This window comes from Sycon ciliatum, chromosome 2, assembly GCF_964019385.1.
Source record: "Sycon ciliatum chromosome 2, ocSycCili1.1, whole genome shotgun sequence".
Lineage (NCBI taxonomy): Eukaryota > Metazoa > Porifera > Calcarea > Leucosolenida > Sycettidae > Sycon > Sycon ciliatum.
The window spans coordinates 43,054,007-43,081,919 of NC_088644.1; the positions used below are offsets into that span (position 1 = coordinate 43,054,007).

The 27,913-nt window shown below is 49.0% G+C and overlaps 1 protein-coding gene and 1 long non-coding RNA gene across 2 annotated transcripts; both read left to right on the top strand.

Annotated features, from left to right (window-relative positions):
• The first annotated feature begins 1,537 nt into the window (after window positions 1-1,537).
• On the top strand, window positions 1,538-11,359 carry LOC135810897 (uncharacterized). The gene is made up of 4 exons (XR_010552444.1): window positions 1,538-1,830; window positions 4,172-4,383; window positions 4,774-4,869; window positions 10,738-11,359. It is a non-coding gene; the product is annotated as an uncharacterized LOC135810897 (long non-coding RNA).
• A 5,166-nt stretch (window positions 11,360-16,525) lies between these two features.
• On the top strand, window positions 16,526-27,885 carry LOC135810190 (cilia- and flagella-associated protein 68-like). The gene is made up of 3 exons (XM_065323662.1): window positions 16,526-17,149; window positions 25,060-25,147; window positions 27,394-27,885. The coding sequence occupies exons 1-3, from the start codon at window positions 16,931-16,933 to the stop codon at window positions 27,507-27,509; spliced, it is 423 nt and encodes a 140-aa protein (XP_065179734.1). The 5' UTR covers window positions 16,526-16,930; the 3' UTR covers window positions 27,510-27,885.
• The last annotated feature ends 28 nt before the right edge of the window (window positions 27,886-27,913 follow it).

Genomic DNA, 27,913 nt, shown 5'->3' on the forward strand with positions numbered 1-27,913 from the left:
GGCAAACTCCACGGAAACGCACCAAGCTGGCCTAGCAAATGGGTACACTGTTACAACATCAGACCATCACATCAAGATGCCGCTGCGGCAACAATGCATATGTAGCAGCAATACAGCAGACATGTGAGGTGGATGTGATTGGGACCGTTTGGCCCGCGTGCTACGCCCGAGGTGGTGGCAAGTAACACTGTCCTGATGTGAGGACTCCGAGTCGGCACTAGCATCTGAGCTCTGAGTCTGACTAGAACTAGACTAGTCTAGAGACTTAGAGTAGTGCTCACCCTCATCTGAGTCGGAGTATGCCGGTCTTTGACTGAGAACAGTCAGACTCACACTCGGAGGCACTGGCAACAGTGTCCGCCGGACTCGTAGGCACTTAGGCCAAGCAGGTCGTGAGACCGTTCAGGCCGTTTAGGCCGTTAGTGCTCGTCACATTTAAGGACGCACTATGGTGCCGACAAGGTGCCGGGCTGGAGCTACCAGCCACTCGTGTCCTGGCTTCGCCAGAAACATCACACGACCCAAAGTCACGGCGTGACTCGCGTGGACGCAAAACACTCGGCCCATCTTGGGGTGTCATCACACGCCCGCATCCACGGCTCAGGGGGTTTCGACCGCATCGGCCGGCACGTGGGCAAGGCGGCGAGCCGCCTGATCATCGTCACGCAAAGACTCTAAAAGCTTCTCCATCGCCAAGAGTCTAAGACGGTGAGAGGAAAATATCCAAGGCACTTCTTGTTCGAGCATGAAAAAAGGCCTGAAGGGCCTTGGATGAGCTGCATCAAGTACAGCTTCATTAGAATATTGAACTTTAAAAAAATGCTGTGTTCGAGCATGAAATCGCGTAAATCGCGAGGGCTAGACATAGTTATATCTCACCGGAAACTCCGACATGCAATCAAAATACCAATAGAGAAAGTGAATACACTCAAACGCCTCTTATCCGGACGCCTCAGATACGGGCACGTCTCTCTACCGGGCACCTTCAGCTTGAGGGCCTATAGCACAAATGAGTCGAATTTGGGGTTTTTGAACTTTTTTCCGTGTGTGGAAGTGCTTATGTTTCACTGCCAACCTATGTAATCCACACATTTTTATCAATGGGTTCCTTTTGTATCCTCAACGTACATGTGCAATACGTGCCAAATAAACTTCTTCAAAAAATGATATCATACATGGTAGGTGAGTTATCCTGAGACACGGGCAAATCTGAGATACGGGCAGTGCCCGGTCCCAAGGTGCCCGGATAAGAGACGTTCGAGTGTATTGAGTCCGTTCCGGTTTGCAACCTATGTGACGTATGTCCTATTTGAAACCGTCCCCTCTACACACAGTAGCCATCAACGTCTTTATCTGGCTAATACTATTGTATGTCAAAACTGCACCCAGCAGCTAGCATGTATATAGCAGGACCACAGCACGGCCGGCCGTGCTAGCGATCAAAATAATAATTTCTTGATTATTATTACGACCTGATATGATAAGTGATTAGTGATTAGTGTTTTGACTTTTCAATCAGGAAGTATTAGTTACTTCAGATGACTATTCTAGTGCTGAGTGGTGGTGGAAGCAGCGAGGGCACTCGAATTATCAAAAATGTGTTGGCTCGTGGAGAGCTGACCTTGCATTGAATGCTTTCAAGTAAGTTTCATGCATGCCTGGTACTCATTGCTCAGCTAACGGTAAGAGCTTTCCATGAAGGCCAACCCGACATTTCTTGATCACGAGCCGATGATGATCGGGTGGAAAAAGACGGTTATGGTGTCGGAGTTCCCCGAAGCTGCGTGAAGTGATCCTTCAAAGTTCAAGCCTGTGTGATCTTGTGCGCAGGTACGTCGGGTCCCTGTGCATGTGTCTTAGCTGGCCAGAAAAAGCCACTTCATAGCTGTGTGCTGTAGACCAGGCTGAATAGTGGCGGTCAATTCTTCAGCCTTGCAAGCTGTTGAATGGTGCAATCCCAGCACAAGCTGCTATGTCTTCTGCTGTAGCATCGCTATCATCGCCTCCGGCGATGGGCGTCCAATGGTCCAATGGTCTTAGCTTACACGTACGACAAAATAACTAAAGACTTAGTATAAACATTGCAGACAGTTACGGAGACACACCGAGTGCCTGTACGAAACTCGTACTGCCTGTACTGGCTGTAGACCGAAGATCGTGTAGCATCACAGCAGAGACGTCTGTATGGTGATAAGTTATAACAAAGAGTTCATAACCCCAAGAGTGTGCAACTGGGGTCTGGCTGCTGTAGGCCCACTGCGCTGCGGGATTCCAACATTACGTCATGCCGCTGAGGCACAGCTGTGCAAAACTCCGCATTCCGGGGTGCTTGGGACCAGGGAGCAGTACACGTGCAACGAACGTGTACGTCATTTTTGACGTAATGTTGGAATTCCACCGCGCAGATCCCCATGACACAGTTGCACACTCCTGGGGTTATGGACTCTTGTTATAACTTATAACAACAGTGGTATGGCCATGCATACCATACACGTGTGCTTATCTCAACATATAAACTAAGAGTATTGTTAGAAGAAATGAGTGCTGCTAGGATGCCTGTGGATTGAGAAGAACCTAGTAAATACATACCATGGGCAGCGGCAGATCCAGCAATCTCCACAGGGTTCCAGTGTAGTCAAAACTGAATAACTGATACATGTACATGCACCCGCATATGGTTGCCAGTAGTACATTACATTTTATGAAATTTAGGGGGTTCCACGGAACACCTGGAACCCCTCCTGGATCCGCCCCTGATGGGCGTTAGCAGGGTGCGACTCCGAGTGCGTCTCGAGATGCATTCTGAGAATGCATCTCGAGACGCACTCTGTACGAGCATACATGTCACTGACTTGCTTTCTTGTTGGGCCTATCTGCTACCGGAGAATCCCCACCCAAAGACTGCCTGCGCCCAAACGGCCTCCCGCGGTGGATGTTTTTTACAAGTAGAACCTTTCACGATACTATATGAGACTAAAGTGTCAGAATTTTAATTGAAGCTCAGGAGCACTCGCAATTCGGTGTCAAGACTGTCTGCAACATGAGCAAAAGCCAAGATAATTCGTACGGAAGTCGAAATGGCACAGCTCATTGCATGCGTATTGAATGTCAAGTGATTGCCTACACCGAAGTAAGGACTGTTAGCTACAGTAGCGTGGCTGATAAGCTCTAGACCAAGACCTGCATTTACACAAACCCACACCCAGGTGACAACAGAGTCGACACCAGGCACCGCAATGCAAGTAACTATAAACGTTGGTCAATGTCTGCTATCGGGAGTTTATTATATGAGCACACGCGCTGGGAAAGTGCTTCATTATGTGGAAGTGGAGTTTGGAGACAGATCCAAATAAAGCCTGCCCACCTGGAGATACTCACTGGGAGAGGACGATGAAGCAAGCGGTTGTTTTTGCGCTTTGCGGCCTGGTCACTCACACGCAGGCAGGTGCTCACGTCACACCCCCCCCCCCCCTCTCTTTGCCTTGATCGTGGATCCGTCAGTTTGGTCAGCATGTTTTGCAAGGACGAGAGTGCCTTTGGCGTTGTACATGCGTCCAAACACAAAATCTCCCATTGCAGGGCCTCACGGGGAAAGCTCCTACCTTGGACTTGACCGCAGACCAATGCTGCAATGTCAGTGTGATTGTTAGCCCCTAGTATTAAAGTGGTCTGTCTATGTGCAGATAGATCAAGTTGATGGATGTAGCCATGTGGAAGTTGTCTTGTCCAACTTGAATGCTTCGGAAAGAAGGGCTACATGATCGTTGAGTTGTGTGTTTGTGGACTTCATGTTTCCTGTCACTGAGCAATAATTCAATATGAAGCGTGCATGGCGGGGTTAGTAAGGCTATAACAGAACAAAATGTGTTGCTCTCCACATGACGCTGAGTTTTGCTTACCACTCCTTCCGCTCATGCTCAGATAACAATGTGTTGTGCTGTAGAAGGCGCAGCATGGTGCATGTGTGTGTGTGTGTGGGGGGGGGGGGGGGGGAGCTCAACTGTAGCGACTGGAGAAGAATCACTCTAGCATCCCTGTCCCAGAGTCTCCAGGGTCTAGACCAGTGTCGGCACACTGTATCAGAGATTCTGACTTTCTTATCAATCCCTGATTGTGCCGGCCTCTGTACTGCTGTGCCGGATTGTTTGTGTTTTACGTGTTTGAATCATAGAGAGCCTTGCATATCCACCAATGGCAATGCAGGCTCGCTGGCATTCACCTCCGGTACGAACGGACACAACGTTCAGCTTTCAACATGGCAAGGGCCACGGCCATGGGTGCACCATCTTGGACTTCTTCCATCCTGCCCGCATTGGCTGAACACGGACAAGAGAAGCCTGCAAGCCGGCGCGGATAAGCAGGTTCTAACACTGGCCACCGGAAGTGAGCACTTAGTTGATGTTTGTACAACTAATGATAATGCACATAATGCACACGGATCATTCATTCAGTATACAGCTTATATACAGTGTTGTAGTCACTCAATTGTTAAGATGTACTTGTACCTGTTGTTACCTCAAAACTAGTATTTGACCACTTAACTATGCATGGAGCTGGAGACAGCATCCAAGTGTATCTTGATTGTGGAATTCTATGATTTTTATAGTCATAACAAAGTGGATGAACAAATGACTATATTCTTATGAAGAGATGATGCAGGGCGTATTTCTGGCTGTACACGGTGTGTGCAGTAAACTCATTGTCCTGTGTTCTTTCACAATACCTTTCTCCTTTGTCCTGTGTTCTTTCACAATACCTTTCTCCTTTGCGCAGGGGTGTTTTTGGTGACGACCAACAAGGTTTATGACATCTATACCCGTAAAAATGGCGTCCGCCCCAGCTACTCTACTGCCAGAGAGTCCACTTCAGGTGAGTTGATAGTGATATTGTTGATTGTGATACTGTTGATGTTGATACTGCTGATGCTTGCTCCTGTAATTTTAGCTGCATGATTTGACATGTATTTGTAAAAAAGGCAGCCTGTGGCGGGGGGGGGGGGGGGGGGGGGGGCAAGCCCCCCCCCCCCCCCCCCCACACACACACGGACCCACACTCACACACTTAATATACGAAAGGCATAGCACGTCAACCTTGGGGGGGGGGGGGGGCACGGTCGAAAGAATCATGGAGCAGGTCAAGTAGACTAATAAAACAGAAGATTAAGCTGGTGAATAAATTCATCCAATTCCAATGAAAGAGATCGACCGGTCTGTCCAGGCGAAAATGTTGTCCATTTACCTACTGGTAACCTCTACAAAATGACTTTAATCCGGCATTTACTCTAGTACAAAGGTTCCTCGGACGAAGAAGACAAAATTAAATTCTCTACGAATAATTCTGTGTTGACATGATAGCGTCTTACTTGTAGTTCATTGGTCCTCATTTCTTCGTATAATATTAGGTTTGTACTTCAGGGTTCTAGCTGTGGTGTTTGTAACCACAGACATTGTGAATCACCTGAGGGCCAGACTATTGTTGGTAATGCTAGACCTTATGGAAGTGTCGAATGACCGCACTTGGCATTCATCCATTCATGCATGCTAGCTATCTCGTGTGTTTGGACTACCTCCATTATCTTCCTTTTTATATTGCTCTACTCTGTAATATTCAACCAGTTGCGTACTGGACAAGTGAACTACGGTTGTGCTTTGTTTTGGGTGTTGTGAGTCACGGACTAAAACACTACAGTGGCGACGAAGATTTTGTTTTTCTAGTGTGCTCCGAGCATTACTAGTATTAGCTCCGGCTATGGCGACTCTTGGACACATTGAGTTGTTTGATGTCACTGGCGGAAACTGGTCGACGTACGAACTACGCTTGACGCAGTATTTGGCAGCCAACAGCATCGATGATAATGACCTGAAGCGAGCAACGATGCTCACGGTCATCGGAGGTCCAGCATTTGAACTGCTGCAAGATTTGCTGGCCCCGAACGCCCCAACTGACAAGACGTTTGCGGAACTCTGCGCGGCTCTAAAAGGACATCTCGCACCGAAACCACTTGTCATTGGAGAACGATACCGATTCTACCAGAGGGACCAACGTCCAGGAGAATCGATCGCCGCCTACGTGGCTGAACTTCGCCGTTTGGCAAGGACCTGCGAGTTCAATGCCCATCTTGCAGAAGCTCTGCGAGCCTGATCGCTTCGTCTGCGGACTGAGGAGTGCAGGTACGCGGAGGAAACTCCTGGCCACGGACGCACTGACTTTCGACAACGCCGTCAAGGACGCGCTGGCTGATGAGCTGGCCACCAGGGACGCTCTGGAAGTCTCCGCGACGGATACGAAGAACGCTAGCGGTGGTGTCCACAAACTTCGCAACCCATCGAGAAAGCCTGTGCCTGGTGCACGATCTACGTGTTTTCGCTGTGGTGGCGTTGGACACAAGGCGCCTGACTGCCGCTACAAGGACGAAGTTTGCAATGCGTGTGGTAAGAAAGGCCACTTGCAGCGGGTTTGCCGAAGCAAGCCAGCTGAGCAGCCAGGAGCGCGACCAACTCCGCGACCCAGATCATTCAAGCGCAAAGGCTCAGCGATGACCATGATGACAGGTCACAACTATTTGTTTGCGAGCGACGAGGACGACCAGTCCAGCATTCGCTATGTGCGTGTCTCCAAGATCCAGTCGAGCGGAAAGCCACCAGTACCACTCACGATAACCGCACAGATCGCGGGACAGGAGTTATCTATGGAAGTAGACACGGGCGCTGGTGTCTCTGTTTTACCAGCCGCAACATACGTGCACTTGTTCTCCGAACACCCGCTTCGCCCAGCAAAACTGGTGCTGCAAGCCTACAACGGTGAATCGCTTCGATCGCAAGGCGTGCTGCGCTTGCCTGTCACCATCAACGGTCAGCAAGCGGAGGCTGAGCTGTACATGGTCGACTGCGAGGGCCCAGCATTGCTAGGACGCACATGGCTCCAGCAATTTCGCCTCAACTGGACAGAGTTGGCGGCTATCAGGAATGTGAAATCCTCACTCCAGGAGTTACAACGTGAATTTGCAGCGGTATTCAATGATGAACGAGGATTGTTCAAGGGGGCGAAAGCCAAGCTCACGCTGAAGTCTGATGCGACTCCAAAGTTTGTCAAGGCACGATCGGTGCCAATGGCGCTGAAACCCAAGGTTGAAGCAGAGATACGTCGCATGGAGGCTGCTGGAATCCTCACTCCGGTGGAGTGGAGCGAATGGGCAACACCTGTGGTACCTGTTCTGAAGCCAAACGGCCAGGTCAGGCTATGTGGAGACTTCAAGGTGACGGTGAATCCCCAGCTCCACATCGACCAACACCCGTTGCCGCTCATCGAGGAGATCTTTGCCTCACTCTCCGGAGGGCAAGAGTTTACAAAACTCGATCTGAAGGCAGCGTACATGCAGATGGAGGTGGACGACGAGTCGAGGCCCCTGCTTACGCTCAACACCCATCTGGGTCTGTTTCGACTCAACCGTCTCCCATACGGGATTGCGTCTGCTCCCGCGCTATGGCAATAAGCCATGGATTCTCTGCTACGAGACCTGCCAGGCGTTAAGTGCATGATCGATGACATCATCGTCACTGGCCGCACACCCGAGGAACACCTCAACACGCTGATGAAGGTGCTCCAACGTCTCGGTGATGCGGGCCTCAAGCTCAACCTGGCCAAATGCCACTTCTTTCAGCCGAAAGTGGAATATTGCGGCCACGCCATCAGCGCACAGGGCCTGCACACGATGCCGAGCAAGGTTGATGCAATTTGTGATGCTCCACCGCCGGAGAATGTGCCGCAAGTACGCAGTTTTCTGGGGCTCATCACCTACTATCAACGCTTCATTCCGAAGATGTCAACTATCCTGAGTCCACTAACAGCGCTGCTGCAAAAAGGAGCGGCGTTCGAATGGACAGATGAGTGCCGACAAGCCTTCCAAGAGGTCAAGCAGGTGCTGTCAACCCAACAGGTGCTCACACACTATGACCCGACACTGCCCGTTCGTCTCGCAAGTGATGCGTCACCATACGGGGTTGGAGCGGTCTTGTCGCACATTCTGCCATCTGGAGAAGAGCGACCGATCGCATATGTCTCTCGAAAGCGGAACAGGCATACTCACAGATCGACCGTGAAGCGCTCGCAATAGTGTGGAGTGTGAAACGCTTCCACAACTACCTGTACGGCCGGCATTTTGAGCTGCTCACGGACCACCAGCCGTTGGTATCAATCTTCCACCCGAGGAAAGGCCTGCCTGCTATGACCGTAGCACGTCTTCAACGCTATGCGATGCTCCTGGCCGGACATGACTACACGATCATGTACCGCCAAACAGACAAGCATTGCAACACCGACGGATTGTCACGCCTGCCGGTAGGAAATCCTCCAGTACCAGATACGGCAGAGGAAGCGGTCAACATGTTCTACATGGACCAATGCGAACCACTCCCAGTGACAGCATAGCAGATCAAGGAGGCAAGAGCCAGCGACCCGCTATTGCGTGAGGTCCATCGCTATGTGCAACAAGGTTGGCCGAAGTCGTGCCCAAGAGCAGAGCTACAGCAGTACTTCCAACGCCGCAACGAGCTCAGCGTTAGCAACGAGTGCTTGCTATGGGGCAATCACGTCATCATTCCGCCGGACCACCGGAAAGCTGTCCTGACAGAGCTTCATGAAGGCCATCCAGTAATGGTACGAATGAAGGCATTGGCGAGAAGCATCCTCTGGTGGCCGGGCTTGGATGGCGACATAGCAGACGCAGTCAAAGCATGCCTCGGATGCCAAAGTGTCCAGAGCGAACCTGCTGCAGCACCAGTGCACCGATGGAGCATGCCAGACCGCGCGTGGCAGCGCGTCCACGTAGATTACCTTGGTCCATTGCGGCAAACGATGTGGCTCGTCATTGTCGATGCCCATTCAAAATGGCCCGAAGTCATTCCGATGCCTTCCACAACGTCTTTGGCTACCATCGCGAGTCTCAGGACAGTATTCGCCAGATATGGTTGCCCAGACCTCATCGTCAGCGACAATGGTCCACAATTTGCATCTGCAGAGTTTGCAGAGTTCCTCGCCTCGAACGGCATCGCTCACAGACGCTCAGCGCCGTATCAACCAGCGACGAACGGCCAAGCTGAAAGGTTCGTCCAGACCTTTAAACGGGCAATCCAGGCAGTACCACAGTCAACACCTGCACAGATTGCTGCTGTCCGGTTCTTGATGAGCTACCGCCGAGGAGTCCATCCGGCTACAAACGCAACGCCTGCGAAGCTGTTCCTAGGCCATCAGCTACGATCACGTCTGGATTTGTTGCGACCGTCAACGGCACAACAGAACGCCAAGACGCCCACCGAAGAGCCTGCTGGCAAGGCACGATCCTTCGAGGTTGGAGGCGCCGTTCTGGCACGTGATTACCGGAACGCCAACCATCCCGGATGGATCCCAGCGACCATACTCGAGAAGCTTGGGTCTCGTACGTACATGATTGTCACCAGCCAAGGCGCACAGTGGAAGCGACACCTGGATCAGCTACGTGCGGGACACCCGTCCTTCCTAGTGGATGAGCCGACACAATCTGTGGCTGCACCATGTCTCCCTCCAGCGCAGCACCCGACCGCAGCAGAAGCACCCGAGCCTGAGCCGGCTGCAGTGCCACAACAGCACGAGGCTGACGCAACCGACGCCTCACCGACTCCGACTCTACGCCGATCGCTGCGGACACACAAGCAAGTGTCTCGCTTGGGCCTGTAGAAAGTAGAAACAGTCCCGGTCATGTTGATCATGTCGGAACTACACATCACTGTATGCTCATGTTTCTCTTTCTCGATCTTCATCTTGACGTTTACGATCTTTACTCTAGTCCTAGAAGTATGTTCCATTTTAGAAGGGAGGACTGTGGTGTTTGTAACCACAGACATTGTGAATCACCTGAGGGCCAGACTATTGTTGGTAATGCTAGACCTTGTGGAAGTGTCGAATGACCGCACTTGGCATTCATCCATTCATGCATGCTAGCTATCTCGTGTGTTTGGACTACCTCCATTATCTTCCTTTTTATATTGCTCTACTCTGTAATATTCAACCAGTTGCGTACTGGACAAGTGAACTACGGTTGTGCTTTGTTTTGGGTGTTGTGAGTCACGGACTAAAACACTACACTAGCCAAAGGGGGTAGGCAGGGGCGAGCGGGGGTGGGGCACCCAAATCCATTGCTCCAGGTGCTCTGAGCTGTACACCCGCACGTAACGTCGTTGCATTCTTTTATGACAAGGCAAAGGTGTAACATGGAGAAACATGGATGATTTGTTTGTTTCCCCTACCCACCTCTACAGTTTCTCCTGGCTAGACATGGCCCTGTAATTAAAACTGAACTGTACAGGTATTCACTACTATGCAGCCGTACTGCCACAGATAGCCAGTACATGTAGTAGTAGCGAAAGGGGACTTTGCACACTGGTGCTTGGATCTTGCTGTGAACTGCGGTCCCAAGAAGGCTCTTTGACCCAAACATTCACAAGCTGAAGGGCAGTCAGAAGATTTATTTTTGGAGGGGGGGGGGGGGGGTAGCTTCTGTCCAGCGCGCAACATGCCTGTGTTGAAAACAGTGTTCCTCCACCGCCTTGTATCATGCTGTCAACCAATCAGCAGGTTATTCAACCAAACAAGGCGTATGAGAGTAGACATCCAGTCAATCTGGACAGAACTCAACAAGGTCCAAGAACATTGTTTGTGCACTGCCCGTCAATGTTCCGCTCTCTTTGTTGATTCTTCGTGCAGGACTCACCTTTGACAAGCTGTCACCTACGGACTTCGAGCAGAACTGCGATATGGACTGGAACAACTACAGCGAGGGTTGTCGTTGGGAAAACTGCCTGTCGCCATCATCCGTCTCGTCCACTCCAGAACATACACATGCAGATGACTATCATCATCTGGGTGAGGTAGATCCAGCTTGTCTCTGCGTTACTCATGGCAACGGGAATTTGACTACCGCGAGGTTTAGGCTTTTTCCTACAATGTTGTCTTGACAACGCTGTGTTTTCTCTGTTTTCAATTAATAATTTGATTGTGTATACCGTGTGGTGGGTGTACGTTACCAATAGATAGTAGTGTGGTGGCTGGTGGGTAGATGATGTCATCTTTACTTTAGATATTTGTAGCTTGGTATGAATTGTTTATTTGTGCACTTGAGTGTGTTATCCTCTTCTGGCCTGTGAAAATGTGGTGGTATTCACAACCCCTCTTAGCCTCAACCAGCTAACTTAGTAGGGCAACTGTTAGCTCTTGTTTCTTTATTTTCACATTGTTTGATGCTAGGCCGGAGTTGATTGAAGCACTAAATCAGTAAATGTTTGTAGTTCAGATTTTGACAGCTGACTAGACGGTTGCCTTCCAAGTACCGTATGTGAGGTGTGGTATGTACAGTAGCTCAATGCAGGACTGTGTAGTGTAGTGTGTGTTCAGTAGCAGCTTCAGGCAAAACGCTGCTGTGGATTATATTGTAGCAAGCGCCCGTATGCACAGCCCCTGGAATCAGCATGCACCTCCCCAACGCCTGTCCGGCCTCATGAATAATGGCTAAACAACACATGCCCATCCCCTGATACATGTCCGGCCTAATGCATAATGGCTGTGGCGTTCATTGGCCAATCCAAAACACTGTTTAAACTGCTAAACACGACAGGCCAAAGAGAAGTTAAATTCATGAGTTCAGGTTTCACATGGTATGGCTTCATGTATCCAATGGACACTGGAAACGCGCATTCTCTAACATCCTGAACAGCACCTAACACTACCAATACGCAGGAATAAGTGAATTGAATTCATGATGAGTATTGTCAACGGGTCACAATTCAGGTAGGTGCAGGACAGGTCTAAATCAAATAATACACAGACCAGTGTAGCAAGACTTCTAACAGTTACTTGTATTTATTAAAGATACATGTATTGCTGCTGCTATCACTAAAGAGCTCAAGCTGGCTAGTGACTGTGTGTGTGTGCGTGTTTTTTGGGGGGGGGGGCTACGTAGGTGCAGAAAAATACAAAGAAATGGTTTACCAGTCAGAATTAGTCACATATCTAATCCTGTGCTGGAAGACTGTAAGACGGATAGAATGGAAGACTAGGCTAAACAATAACGTACCGGTGCTGTAAGCCTACAGATTTTCAGCGCATCAGACTTAGTTTCAGCCTCCGATGTACAAAATCCGTGTTGGTCACGTTTTCCAAACTTCAGCATACACAGCTGAGCTCCTGCTTGCAGATACTGTCAAGTTGTATCATGCAAACAAAATTTCAGCACCAGCTGCATGGTTCTAGGCAATAAGTTGAGGGTGGAGCGGAAAATAGATAAAATGATGTCAAGTGTTCAGTGGTGTACAGTATACGTTAACATTAATAATTTATAGCATTGGTCTCTCCAGCCTGTGCTAGTGTACACAATACTGAATTGTGATATACAGTAACATTGGGAGTCACAGAACACAGGTTCCCAGTCACGGCTGGCTGGTAATGTCCTTGTTTCTGAAACTGCAGCCTCCTCGTCCGTGTTCTCCGCTATCTCGTCCGTGTTCTCCGCTATCTCGTCCGTGTTCTCCGCTATTCTAGTATTTACACTCAACTACTATACTACTGTACACAGTCATCGGTACACGGTCTGAATGGCAAGACGGCCAGTAAGCCAGTTTGTTATGTACAATGTCACATGCACCAGTCACATGCACCAGTCACATGCACCCGAGTCACATGTATTAGGCACATCATGTATAGTAGACACATGCGCCAGTCATAGATACTCTGGTACACTACTCACTAGTCTGTAGACTCAAGTGTAGACATAGGAGAATCGCACGATGACCAGGATCATGCTACCAACCATCCTCGATTCTGCAGCTCAATTTGCACAGACAACGAGGATCGGTATGACTCTCGACTCAGCAAGCGCGGCCATATATTGCGATCACGGCAGGAATCCAGCACAGACTCATACGGTGTGGACTCCGGTTCAAAACTCCGAGCATTCAAAGAGTGAAGATGCAGCGGTTGTTGGTGGAAACCTTAGTCTGGTGCGGAGAGCACGAGTGACTGCAGTGAAGCATGCGCGTTGACGGCGTGCAGGAATGCTGAAGCATCCTCCTCAGTTAGAATCTCAGGAACACCTTCAAACTCACCGTGGATGTGTATCTGCTTCATCTCCAACCAGGCAGTGCACAGGTTTTCCGCCAAGATTCCAACACAAGCAGGCAGTACTTTGCCAGAAAGCCATAAGACCGACAGATGGGACGAGCCACTCAGTGCACGGCAGATCAACTTCATCTCCTCGCAGTGAAGATCGGAATATTTTTCCTTCATCTTGAATTCTTGCAGACAAGGTAGATTGGAAAGGGCCTCTGGCAGGAGCTTACCACTGACGGTATTGTGCTCAAATATCCACACAAACCTAGAGAAGTCTTCATCACCTTCACCCAAAGTAATCTTTGTAATGTGCAGGCGGGAGGCATTAATACACAATACCATATTCTTCCAAACCTCTTCGAACCGCTGAAAATTGGAGATTCGGGAAACAACAAGCTCGGTGACATTGGTGCACTTCAGTACTGATTCTAACATATCCCACTTTGAACCAAAAAACTCAATGCGAGTCGGCATGAACCGCAGAGTGCGCACACTGGTAGAGTGAACAGCCAGAGCGACATCATAGGCACGGACGATTGCCGGAGCTTTGCGGAGAAATGGAACGTCAAAACATTGAAGTGCCGCAGCTACACTGGACATAGCGTCAAGAACGTTGTTGTGATGACAATGTTCAGCGAAGCAGAGCACGCCAAGATCCAAGTCACATAGGTATTCGTCCTCGAAGTCCTTGTCCAAAGGAGTAAAGTCTGGATGAGCAGCAGCAGCAGTTGTGACAGCGATGCGCTCAAGAGACTCAGCGAGGCTCTGTTTCCCCATTCCACGGAGAGCAGTTGTCAGCATGATGGGTCCTGCGTCTGGACAGCGTTCTACCCAGGCGAGCAGCATCGTTCTCAGGAATTCTTCTCCGCTTGCAGATCGACCGTACTTGCAGCGGTTTTCCACATATCGCTCACCGCTTTGTCCTCGGACTTGCTCTGATAGCAGCTCTTCAGCGAGGCGATGTATTTCGTAGTCATCCAGTCCGCTACTGAGTGGCTCAAGCATGTCCAATGGAAAGACATTTTCTGATACTTCATCCAGTGCTTCATCAATGTCACCATCCAGATCATCCCAGACGTGCTGTAGGTGCTGTAGGAACTCTGCTAACGATGTGCGTGCTAGCAGACGGCTGAGCAAGCAATTCACTTTCTCCTTATCCAGCTGGGCCGTCAGCAGCATCCAGAAAGTTCGTAAATGGCTACTTCGTGGACCTAGCACGTCTGCAAGGCGAACTACACGTGCCAGTGTTGTTGCCCTTTTCACAGCCACATAGCGAGCAGCCAGCGACTCTTGCAATGTGAGGTGGCTGAACATCCACAGCCTGTCCTCATCTCTGTTCGTACTGTCAGCCAGTATGAGTAGGCCTAGTGATTTGGCTTCCCTGGTGATGGAGTACTTCTCCAATTCGGCATTGGTGAAGATCAGCTGCTTCCTGCAAAGCATGGTGAATGCCAATTTTCCGAGTTCAAGGATCAGTGCTTGTACATCAGCAGGAATCTCACTCCATTTCTTGTAGGACTCATCCATGCGCCGTTCTGCTACTTGGACGATCATCATCTCGAAGATATCTGAAAGGCAACGGGGTAGCGTGCGATTGCGACAGTGGAACATCTTGCAAGTCTGCATGGCCAAGAATGGCGTGGCCATCATGCTGGCAAGGTTCTGGTCATCGTGCACGGCTGTTATCAAGGCAGATGCTTCTTCTGCTGATCTCAGCACCTTCCTGATGTACACATCAATATCCTCCTTCCGGAAACCAATAACTTCGACACGACAATCGAAATGTTTCCTGTCACATAGCCTCAGTAGCTCTGTGGATGGCCGTGATGTCACAACCAGACGGAGTCCTTTCACTGATGAGCCGTTCATGATGTCGCGAACAAAACCACTGCAGTCACTCAGGCGTATCTCATCAAGACCATCAAATACAAGACAGACTCGATGCGCTTGTCGGCGCACAAAATCGTCGATACTCTTGCGCTCATCACTCGTAAACTCTCCCAGCTCTTCCACGCCCAGTAGAGCACAGATGCTTTTCGCTTTCCGAACTTCTTCGTCACGTAGCTGCCTCGCCACAACTAGGTCGAACTCATTCCAGATCTCATTCCGAGCCCATTTCAACGGACCGACTTTCGTGAAAACAAAGGTCTTACCGCACCCAGCACTGGCGACTGCTAAGATGCGGTAAGTCCGACCACCACTCGTGAACTCCAGCTTCTCTTCATCACTCAGGTTGAAAAGACTTTCCAACGAGATGTTCTCCAAGCTATCGGCTGCTTTGGTGAAAACGTGTTCCACACGCCACATGTCACCTGCGGTATCGAAGCTGGTATTCCTGAACTCCTGCAGAAGCTCTGGCCTAGACAAAATGATCAGTTGAACTTGTACATCTGAAACACTCGGCTCACTTAGTCCTTCGTCCACCATACCTTCTCCCATGTCAACGGTAGCGCTGACATACCGATCAATCAACAAACCTCGAAATCTGCGTACTGCCTCGGGTATGTTGTTTTCTGGTGCGTCTTCGGCTGTTCGAGCAGTGGATTCTTGGCATGACGTATCTGTACCGACTGACTCACTGGCTCTGTGGCAGCGTTCCTCACCATCGTCATCGTCATCCGGAGTGTGTAAATCTACCGTCTGGGAACGCTCTGGCAGTGGGAAACAATCGCTGGTGTTCTCCTTGCACGCCATATCGGCCATGGGCCGCTTCACCACGGGTCGGCTGTATCTGTACCCACTAGCACTGCACACATGCGGATACGGGATGCACTGCACACATGCGGATACGGGATAGCTCAACCATGCACTAGCTATTCAGATAATGACTTACATGTATTGTGTTTCTATGGCTAGGTTCCAGGTCTACGAGATCAGGACGTCGACGGACTGTTCTTCAACTGGACCATTCTATTGTTTCTGAACGAATACTCCGGCGAGGCCAGAGAGCGACGAGAATGGCAACAGCAGAACGGTGATTGGATGATGTGGATGACAAGTCGGAGCAAGGACACGATCGCCTTCTTAGCTTCGTATACCAGGTATACGAGGAGCCTACTGTCACACATGGTAAAACAGAACGAGCAGCGGTAAAAAAATCTGCGCCGTTTCTTCGATATCGGTGCATCGCCATCGGATCCCGGATCGGAGCAGCAGATTTGCTTGCTTGGGTCGGTTGCTTGTACTTGTAAACTTGTAGTAGAAGCGGTTGGCCTGTCACCTGGTCACCATGGTAACAGGTTGAGCTAGCCTCGCCAGGCAGTCTGTCTGCAGCCTGTGCAGGCGATTGAGTACTGACAAAAGTAAAGAGCAGGGAGTCGTATAAAAAAAGAGAGTGACTTGCTTGATGGTTTTATTTTTTGAATCATTTTTCATTCAGAGACCGGGCTGGCCCGTTCGAGCTGAGGTTGTATCCATGATCTACATGACATTGTAGTGTAGTGTAGATCTACGTCTACATAGTACTGTAGGTAGAGTATAGTAGTGACAACGGAAAGTAACCTCGTTGTTGGTGGCTCAGCAATATCTTTGCCTTCATTTACTTCGGTCTTTACTGTCCGCAGTGTTATTGATAGGGTCACTGGTCCATGGTATTACTAGCAGCTCGATCCATCAAGTAATTAGTTGATGTTCGTCGCTACCGACCGGCCACCTACTCTCGTCTCACAGCAGAGTCAGCAGTCAAATCACAGACAGTCTAGTGGCTGTCCACAGCTAGCACTAAGCAGTCAGTGCAGTGCAGTGCAGGGCATACACACAGTCACAGGCGCTGAGGTGAAGAGTGATAGAGGAAATCATGGACACAACCTTGCCTTTCCAGTCCTCCGTGCAAGCGACAACGCAGGGGGAAATCTGGGATCACACGGACACGAAAAAGTTCGAGCAGTTCGGCTGGCGGACTACGAAGAACGATGAGCGGTATCGCACTGGAGCTGGCGGTGCTCTGATGGGCAATTGGGTGGAGGATAGACAAGATGTGAGAGTCAGAGCGCGGGAACCTACACTACCTGCTCAGGTGAGTTTCTATGGCATCTGCCAATAGCAATGCAATGATTATGTACTTTATTTATTAATAGAAGTTAACATTATGCATACAAGTTAATTAGTTCACCATACATATGTATCATGTACAGGCCCGTCGCAAGAGAAGCACGCACATCTGTAAATGCACTGGGCACACACATACACACGCATACACATACACACATGCACGCACACACACACACACACACACACCGTGGACCATAGTGCGATGATATCATGCGAGCTGAGCAATAGGTGGAGTGACGATTCAAGTCACCCGACCAGCAAAATGTTAGTCCACACCTGCTTTGAAAACTCTTCGCTGACTCTGGAGGAGGAGGAGGAGGACGACGATGACGAAGCACCTTCCTCCATTGACACTCTGCCCAGCCTTGGCGATCTGCCCTGTCTTGTGCCAGCTGCACACCCTACTCCCCCCCCCCCACTGGCTACAAGTAGAACCCTGGGCAATACGTGGATCCCGGTAATGGTGGTCATGGTTACGGCAGAGAGAACAAGTCAAGCTACTACTATAATGTTATGTTCTTTATTAGCTAGTGAGGAGGGGGTCGGCTCGTTGTTCCCGCCGTGGGTACGGAGTTGTAGAGTACCACACTAGCCAGATCACTGTGTCACCCGTTGTGTTCACGGATTGCGGCACCGGGCTGAGGTAGCAACAACATGTATGCTATGTTTGCATCATCATCACCTGTTTTTATGCTTGAGTGTTGCGGTGACAGAAGTAAGAAATTAGTTGCATGCCTGAACAGCACCAGTGGTAGTAGTGTATGGTCGCAGTGCCAGTGTCTGCTCCAGAGCCGGGTCAGCCCGGTTAGCGACCCGGTTGGGGGGAGCTTGTACCCGCTTGGAAAAAGAACTCCGGGTCACTTGTGACCCGGTTGGGACTCAATCAGGGAGTCCTAAGACTCCCTGTTGTACAATAGCAACACTTGAATGTACCCGGGACTGACCCGGTTGCGAGAGTTGTGCCGGGTACACGTGTACCCGGTTGGTTTGAAATCCTAGAGCAGCGGACACTGAGTACAGGTGAGAGTCGATTCATTTCTCTCTCATCCTTTGAGTAAGTTCTCATACGACTGCAAAGCCAAATGAGCAGTAGGCACCACTTCTGTCCTGATTGTGCTTACATACACGTATCTACATACATGTACTTCGGTACATGTACTTGGGAAGCCAGGACACATGACGTAGTCCCACTTATAGGTACATAGTGTGTGTGTGTGTGTGTGTGTCCGGTCACATAGTGGATACTGTGATGCAGATCTGGCAACTGTGCACTGTGTATACATGTAGCTGGTTCAAGTGCAATGCGGCTGTGCAGACTTGTCCTTTCTTCCCTTCAACATTACCCAGTGTACAGCCCATCATACAGAGAGAGGGGGCGGGGGCATCATGGTATGTCCTTACTTATTATACTGTAAATATACAAAATTTCGGCGCTGCAAAATTTCGGCACCTCACAATTTGTGACATTTCGGCGGCGATTTATTTTCGGCGTGGGGTAGAGGGCATGGTATACATGTAGTGCAACAGATGCTGTGAAAAATTTCATCGGCGTTTTAATTTAGGCGTTTTGGGTCGGTGCCGAATATAGCCGAAATTAAATAGCTGCCGAAAATTTGTATATTTACAGTACCGCATTTTGCCCGTGAAGGTGTGTGTGTTGGGGGGGGGGGGGGGCAACAAGTAGCCCTGCTAGCTCCATTGTTGTACGTTTCTCAGTGACATGCACTCCATGACACACCCTGACACTGGGCCACGGCAGAAACATTTGGTGATTCTGATGTGACGTTTGCAGCAGAGAGACCATAATTGTGCCGGCTAGTGTTTCAAGGGACCAGGGAGTTGTATTATAAACCCTCAAGTTCACACCTCCAAGGGAGTTGTCACAAACCCGCGTTCACATGTACATAACTCCCTGTGATTTTAGACTGAGCCTTGAAATACTGTGTAAATGGCTGGAATTGAGTTTGCGAACCCTTGAGAGGTTATGTACATGTACAGTACTGGTCAAAGAAATCCAACACCTCATGAATATAATAGCGTTGCCGGGCGCTACGCAGCTCTAGCACTACACACACACTGGTGTGTACACTACGCAGCCCTAGCACTACACACACACACACACATACTGGTGTGTGCACTCGGACGCTGTGCAACTTTATATTCATGAGGTTGGATTCCTCTCGCCAGAACTGTACCCGTACAGACAAGTTCAGCCGTGTTCACTGCTCTGTCAGTGTGTGTGTGTTCCTGTTGTGTGCTAGTGCACGGGTCGTCATCCGATCAATCACGTCGTCATCATTATGTCCACAATGGTTATGTCCGCAATGACTGGTTATGTCCATAATGATTATCGGACACCGCCAGGAACACAAGTGACATGGTCTCAGTATGCACTAGAATCTCACGTTCTGTCTGTATCCGTGTCACCGTGTGTAAGGGATATACACATATACAGGACAGGTACGGGATAGCGCCAGGCATGCCGACGACACAAATAAACAAACACGGAATTAAAGCTGTGCGGACCCTGGCTGGCGCCAGACGTTACTGAAGTAACGTCTTTTGCATAGCTACGGGAATAAATAAATTATCGTGTCCGTTCCCGAAGGGAACTCACGACGGCCGCTATACATTCAGGCCTCGCTTAACCGCACACATCCGTTTTCCACAAAAAATATCCAGATAGGCGAGGGAACCGGATAATCGAAAACACATGCTGTATGTGTGCATGCCATATGCTGTAAATCAGTAACCAACGATTCTCTTCCGGATGGCGAGGGATCCGGATAAAAGAGGACCGGACCGTCCGGCAAACGAGGTCTGACTGTACTACAGTACATGTATCGGCTAAACTGGGATACACAAGTGTGATTTCAATTTTGTAAGAATGAAGTGAGACATATGCATCAAGTGGGTACTAACAAAGTGCTAATCCAGCACAGTACAGTTTGGCTGTACCCACTTGACGGGTACCATAGGGTCTCGGCTTCATTGCAACCCAAGCGCTCCACAAAAACAAAAGAGTACAGAAAATACGCAGAGGGGGGGGGGGGGGGGGTAGATAACTGGGGATTACGGGGAAAAGTATGCACGATAAAAGTTATCAGAGAGTCAACGAAGTGAATGGAGGAGGGAACAAAGTTAGAGCTTTTTTCATCTTTTTTCTTTGATTCATAGCCTGTCCGTTGCCCACTCCCAGCGGGTAAGGCGCAGGTGGGCGTTGACCTTTTCTTTGAACGTCTGCAGTCCTACATGTATAACTAATTACTTATTGCTTATACATGTATGTACCTAATATTGACTGGGTACGAGGTCAATATAGGAAATAAAAGCCGAGGTCTTTTACTCGGCTTTTATTTCCTTTACTGTACGAAGTCAATATTCGATTTATCACGACAAACGGTCCGTATTTCAAATTCCAGAACGACAACCTCATGAATTGTTTATGATTGCACAACCGTTGCACCACCTACTCGTGCAGTGACCGTGCTGCACTAGGCACCGACGACACGTTCAACTGCACAACCCATAATTAAGCAGTCAAATAGGCAGTAGCCGCCTAAAAAGAGTGAAATTATGCAGGAATATTTTGACTGACTAAGGCCTAGCGAAAATCAATGGGAGTCAATACTAAGAGAGTGATAAAGTACATGACTGTACATGTATAACTATAAGCAACAAACCGTTCAGGATCTAGGAAGAGACATTGCCCTTCTGCTGTGGGATCATACGCGTGTATCCGGATCCCTCGCCTTGCAGCAAGAGTACAATCATGTACATACCTGTACATGTAACCATGATAACCCCACGTAGATACTCTTGCTTGCAGCTTGGCCTTGACGGCTTGAGGCTTGACATCTATTATGTCTACAGTAGCCTATTATTATTTTTACTACACGACAGTTTTCGCCAGCCACTGTCACCATGGTCACTGAGCTGAGCAAGGCCATGGCGCCAGGCCAGGGCAGGGGCGTGCACGTGGTGTTGCCTACGATCATTCATGTATTGATGTTTCGAAATAACTCGATCTGTCATGATGCCTTTTGGGGTGGGTTTCGCCACAAGGCGCAACACTCAACAGAAAGAACGAAGTAGATCTACGGAGAACGACACGGTACGGTCGTACCAGGTATGATCACGCTTAGCTTTAGTTCTCCCTCTTGACTCGTCATGATCTATCATGCAGTGAGTTGTCAGAGACATGAATGAACCGAACTCAGCCCAAACATGCACTTCGCTCTGCTGCGGAGAAAAGAGTCTGCTGTCTGGTGCAAAGCGTTGATCTGTGCACGATTGTGTAAGTGATCATGATGACACTTTGCTAGCAGCTTGTGTCGTAAACAAGGGACGCGAACTCAGCTGTTCGTCGCAGGCATATCAGCAGATAGATCAGACCACGGGGCACGACTGAAGACAGGTCGACTGTGAGCTGTGTGTGTTCTACATCATGGTAGATCTACAAGAGTACAGCCAGGCTACAGCCTGAGGAGATGATTGATGCATGTACGCTATGACTCACTATGACTAGTATGAGTGTATGATTGTACCCTAGTATCTACAGACTCAGTGTAGATCATTATTCTACATCTTCGACGGAAAAAATCTGGATCTTCGCTGTGGAGTGAGACTGAGAGCTTGCTTTTTTCAGCCTGCTATCGTTGAAGGAAAAGAGAGAGAGAGTGCTAGCCTAGAGGTAGTGCTACAAATAATTGTAGAACGGTCACTCGCCGTTTAGTGTCAGCGCTCCCCAGCGTGGCATTGGAGTGGAGAGAGACACCCCACGTGTCGAGGCGTGAACCCGCGTGCAAAGGACTGAGTTGAGTCTGTGCCAGCACGCGCAGAAAAAACGGGGTATTGGACACCCAACCGACCAGTGGCTCCGAAGAGGTTTTTCTGATCGGTGAGGAAGCATGTCATCTCCAAGCAATGCTGAATTGAAGGCTGGCCACCCGCCGGCAGTGAAGGCTGGCGGAATGAGAGTGGCCACAAAACGGCCTCCGCCATCAGACACTGGTGCAGCAGCTGCTGAAGCAGCGGACGATTTACCTCCAGCTGAGGAAGTTGATCCAGCTGTAGCACCCGAGGATGGAGGTAAACTCATTATCAGCGGTGTTGTTGCCAAAGGGAACAAAGATTTCCCAACCGAGGCAGTCAAGGCTTTCCACGAGAAGCCACAGCCTGCAGTTGAGAATCGGCCCCCGAATACACGTGGAGCTGCCGGAAATAGGAACATCAAACAACCAGGCAGACGAGAGTAGACTGCGCGGATAACGGAAAGTATGGAAATTCAGAAGACCCCAACAAGAAACATTTCAAAATTTGCGAATGGCAAGAAAGTCCGGGAACGGAGTGGAGCACAGTTTTGCTGCTGGTAAATTGCAGGTGATGAACTGTAATGAGGCAACAACTTGCATAGCGGAATCTTATGCATGATACTATGCTGAACGCGTCGTGTTCTATCCGTAACCAGCTGCTGTATATCTTGTCATATTTCCATTCGTCTGGTGTACGTCAACGTCAAAGTGTCCGGGTATAAGCCGTGACACACACACACACACACGTCTGTGCGTGTGTGCATGTGTGTGTGTGGTGCGCATATGTGTGCGTGTGTATGTGTGTGTGCGTGCATGTGTGTGTGTGTGTGTGTGTGTGTGTGTGCATTTGTGTGTGCGTGCATGTGTGTGTGTGTGTGTGCGTGTGCGTGCAGCCCTCTAGCACTGGCTATGCTGATACAATATTGGTGTCTTTTTATGATAAGACATGTTTGCGTTGTTCCGAATGCACTTGCCGCCCTCCAGCATCCATATTCCCTGCCAGATTCTGGCCGCTGATCCATTTGACACCTCCAAATAGTTATTCCATTAATTCAACCAATTTTTGAATTACCAGTAAGTGTATCGTACTTGGACCTGTGTAGTTTGACGGACTGTGGAAGCTCGCAGGAAGAGGTGTGTGTGTGTGTGTGTGTTTGTGTGTATGTGTGTGTGTGTGTGTGTGTGTGTGTGTGTGTGTGTGTGTGTGTGTGTGTGTGTGTATGCATCACCTGGATCGTCACAGGGCTGTGTGCTCCTCCTCTCTCTCAGCTGCCCCTCCGGGGCCCACGTAACCTTTATGGCAGTGGCTCAACAGGACAGGACAGGTGTATGAGTGTGTTTGTGTGTGTGCACTGTGGGGCATGTGGTCGGTGCTGCCGCTCTACTCGTGGCTTCCAAATCCATAGCTGCCAGAGATGGCTCTCTCTTCGTGCAAATTGAACATGGTACCTGACCTCTCGGCAGACTGCCGACTTTCTGCCGTAGCTCGTCGTTCCATGTTGTCGGCCCCGCAAGGGGACACGTGACCGTAATGGCAGTGTTAACCAGGACCAGGTGTGTGCGTGGATGCGTGCGTGTGTGCATGTACATATGTGTGAGCATGGTGGGTGGGTGTGTGTGTGGGGGGGGGGGGGGTATGTGTGAGCATGGTGTGTGTCAACGACATGCCCATCTACTGGCGCGTAGCAGCGCTGTTGGAGGTGGTTCGGCCGGAAGGGGGTGCGGGAGATGTCCCCGTGGGAAAACAATTGAAACTAGGGTGCAAAATCCTGCATTATGGGCACTTTTGGCATTTAATATGTTAAAAAAAATGTGGTCCGGCCGGAGCGTCTGCTACGCCCCTGATCTACAGTCCATTTCAAAACTATAGACGCGTACCTAGGCAAAAACCGTTATGCCAGCATCTATACCACATAAAATCTGTGATCACTTTGTGCATAAATTTTTCCAAATTGGGCGTCTGTTATCCAATCCTTTAGAAACTATATGAGAGTAATTGTGGAGCGATCCTGAGCAATATTCCGAAAACTATTCTCAAAAAGTTCCAGCCAAATTTGAAATATTTCAAAAACCCTACGCGTCTATAGTTTTGAAATGCACTGTAGTCATGGTTTACCATACTGAAATATGATGTACATCTTCGACCACTCTCTACTTTTCCTAGTCTTCTTTTACAGGGTTCTAACCAGGTCACAATAGTAGGGGGCGGGCATGGGACTTGAAACAGTTACCCAGTACCCTATTTTTTCTATTTTCCAAACTTGTCCTGCCATGCAACATGGAACGTTCGGGGCGAACCACCAACTTCACCCCAGACAAGTGTGCCTTTATGAACCTTCTAGTAGTGACTGCTGACAGCATTTCATTGAATGGCATGAAAAAACACAAAAACGAAAAGAGTGACTAGTGGGGAGGGAGAGAGGCGCTCAAGTTTTTGTTTTATTTTGTTCGATAGGATGGTGCTGCCCCCCCCCCCCCCCCCCCCGCACCCTCCTTTGGCTGGAGCCCTGGTCTAGCACAGTCCTCACAAAAGGTGGCTACAGCCGATGCCAAATTCCTCTTCCCCTTGAACTAATACTTGAATCCTCAAACCTGGGCCATTCATGGCCCGGAATGTTATCACCGGCCGGGAGTCCAAGTCCGAAGAAATGCATTGACTGCTCTGGGTGATGTTGTGATACTGATGTGGTATGGGTTCAAGAGATGCTGCACCTGATCATTAGGAAGGTTTCCTCATTGGTGTGGCCATTGTGATTTCTTGTTCAGCCATGTTGGTTGAAATGAACATTTTCTTTGTAATACGGGGAAGGAAGCAATGTTTACTATTCCTTTTTTTCTAAAGTGTAATACTGGCAGGCTCACCTCAATAGAATTCTAATGATGTCGTCATTCGTCAGTGATTTAATCACTGATGACATCATTAGAAGCTGAAAGATTAGAATCCTACATAGCAAGACTTTTCTTCAAAATCGTACTTCAAAGTATTTGCGTAATGAACCATCAGTACATAGTGTATGATTATGTTACTAACTCACTGCTCTAATTCTCTTTTCTCGTGCAGACATCGCACTACTTCCAGTCGACGTATGACAAGTCCTTCGGCAAACGTGATCAGCCAGCACCGGATTGTCTGAAGGCGGAACCAGCAAGTAAGTAGACTCGACATTCTCCAGGACCGCCGGAAGCGGTTTTTGATTGGTCTGGTAATATAGTGGCCTTTCATACTGTCACTTTGTGTATTGATACACATGACAGGCTCTCCAGTACTCAGCACGTGTTGATGGCTCAACAAATTGGTCCGGAGTTAACCTGACCGACCGGACCAGGTCCCGCGGGCCTGTTCTCTCAACCGTGCATATTAGGCGGCAAAGTTGTTGTTGTTGTTGTTGCTGCTGCTACTGGGAATGAATGCACACGGCAACATTTGAATTCGAAGCTTTTATATGCTCTTTTTCATTCCAAAAATCTCGAAACGTAGCAGGAAAAATGACGCAAAGCACAATTGATGATTTTTGATAATGATGGATGGCCTATCACTTAGTACTGTCTTGTCTGGAACACAAGCAATGGCTTGGGAGAACAACCTACGGTAAAACTCCCCTACTTTGAACCCGGGCAAGTTCAGGGGAATGAGCACTGCCCGTAACTAGGAATTGCCCGTAACTCAGGCCATACACCCTTAGTGAACGAAGATGTTGCGACTTCGGCGGTAATTGGTGAGGAAAGTGTCATCTCCGAACTTCGGAGCTCGCGTTTCCTGCCGACTGACTTGACACTTGACTCCAGACGCAGTTGTGAATCAATCAAGTGTCAAGTCAGTTGGCAGGAAGCGCGAGCTCTGACTTTCGATGCAGACACTTTCTTTATACACACTTTTAAAACTTATGCATGCAAGTAAATGTAGAAAGGAAAAGGACATATGGATAGGAGTTAAGAGTAACTCTCCATCACTGTAACTGGATACTATATACAGTCAGAAAGTGCAATAACTAGGCACAAAACTGACAAGAGTACTGAGACATTCGACGTCCTGACACCTAGCTTCAACACATCTCCGTAGCGCTAACCGACAGCCTTCCAACTTGGAAGGTTCAAGGTTATGAAAAGACCAAAGAGGGGAAGGCAAGCGCAACGAAAACGAGCAAAAGCTACAGTTACAGTGATGGAGAGTTACTCTTAACTCGTATCCATAATTATGTCCTTTTCCTTTCTACATTTATTTATGGCTCAACATCCGAGTTTCAAACATGCAAGTAAACATTAATTTTTTTTATCACATGTAACGTGAGTGTTTCCTAGGATTGGGCCAATCACTGACTGATCTGTATGAGCGGGCAATAAATCAGTCCAACGCCCGCGTCTAAAGCCCGTCCTTTGTAAATCCATTATTGCCCTCCCAACCATGCCATACTATAAACGGCCGTTTTGGGGCCGTTGAAAAGCCATTTTTGTGAGGCTAGAGGGGTCAGAAAGGTGCCCGGTAGGCAGACGTGCCCGGATTAGGGCGACCGTCTTACGGAATTTTTTACTGTACTTCCAAGTAGGATGTTGAGACTTCGGCGGTTATATTTATATTTAAAGATGGTGGCAGCTTGAGCTTCCTGGCAACTGATTGACATTTGACTCACTCGCGATTGTGTTGTCAAAAAAGTTTAACGTATTACACATGAGTCCTGCATTTCCATGCTTAATGATTCACTTGCAAAGCACGCAGGGTTGCGTTGCTTAAAATTGCAACCCGTTGCCCAACAAAGCCTTGAAAGGCCCTGACTACAATGTACACTGATTTTAGGAGGGGGCTGCATGAGCACTAAGGTTATTAGCAAGAGTCCATAAACAAGAGTATGCAACGGATCTCTTTTCTATGGGCCAGATGCGCGGAGCGCTGCCTTCATTACATCATTCAGCTGCAGTCCGCGCACTGCGGAAAATCAAACACCGCACTTTCCCTCTGGTTTGAAATGAACTTTCGTACGGAACTGGAGTTCACGCGCCAGAATTCAGAGATCGCGTAGGTACTGGAACGAATCGAGCAAAAACGGATGGGTTCGTAGGAGAAATTGTGAGTTTGAATGCATGCTTTCAGAGCGTGATGAAAGCAAGTTACGTAATGAAGGCAGCGCGCCGCGCACTGGGCCATAACCACAGTTGCATACTCTTGTTTATGCACTCTTGTTATTAGCTATGTCATGGCTACGCATGTATGACATCATGACTACACATGTATGACATCATGACTGCACATGGATGATGTCATGACTACACATGGATGGCATCATGACTACACATACATGATGTGATGACTACACTTGCAAGATATGCTCATGTCTCCTGGACTAGTGATGGGGTTAACAAGTAACAACATTGTTCTCCATCTGCTTATCGTGTTTGACAGAACGCGAAGTCCGTGCATTTCCCTGCCATCAGCCGGAGCTTGATCCGCCGTTCGTCCAGGCCAATAACAACTCCTACAAGACGTCCAATCAAGCGTACGGTTCTCACAAGGCGTAATTGACCACACTGCCGACTCTGACTGTACATGCAGTGTAGTGCCCGGCTGGCTGGGCTTCGTCATGACAACACATCGGACAAGGCAAGCTACAACATGTAGGGGCTGGAAACCGGGGTGCCAACACCATGTGGGCCACTGCACACACCTGATTACCATAGGCCCAGTGAACTCCAATATCAGCTTTTACCAGTATGTTCTGAGCGAAACTCTTGATATGATTGGTTGCATGATGTTGCCATGGTTTCAACTTTCAAACAATGTTTGGTCACCTTATTTTCTCACTGTATACCGGTACTTGCAAGTACTTTCTACTTTTGGTGCAGCTGCCGAACACTGATCAGGGTATAAATGTTTTTAGTTTCGGTGGGAATGCAACTTTTCTTTCACTCTAAATCCTATATAC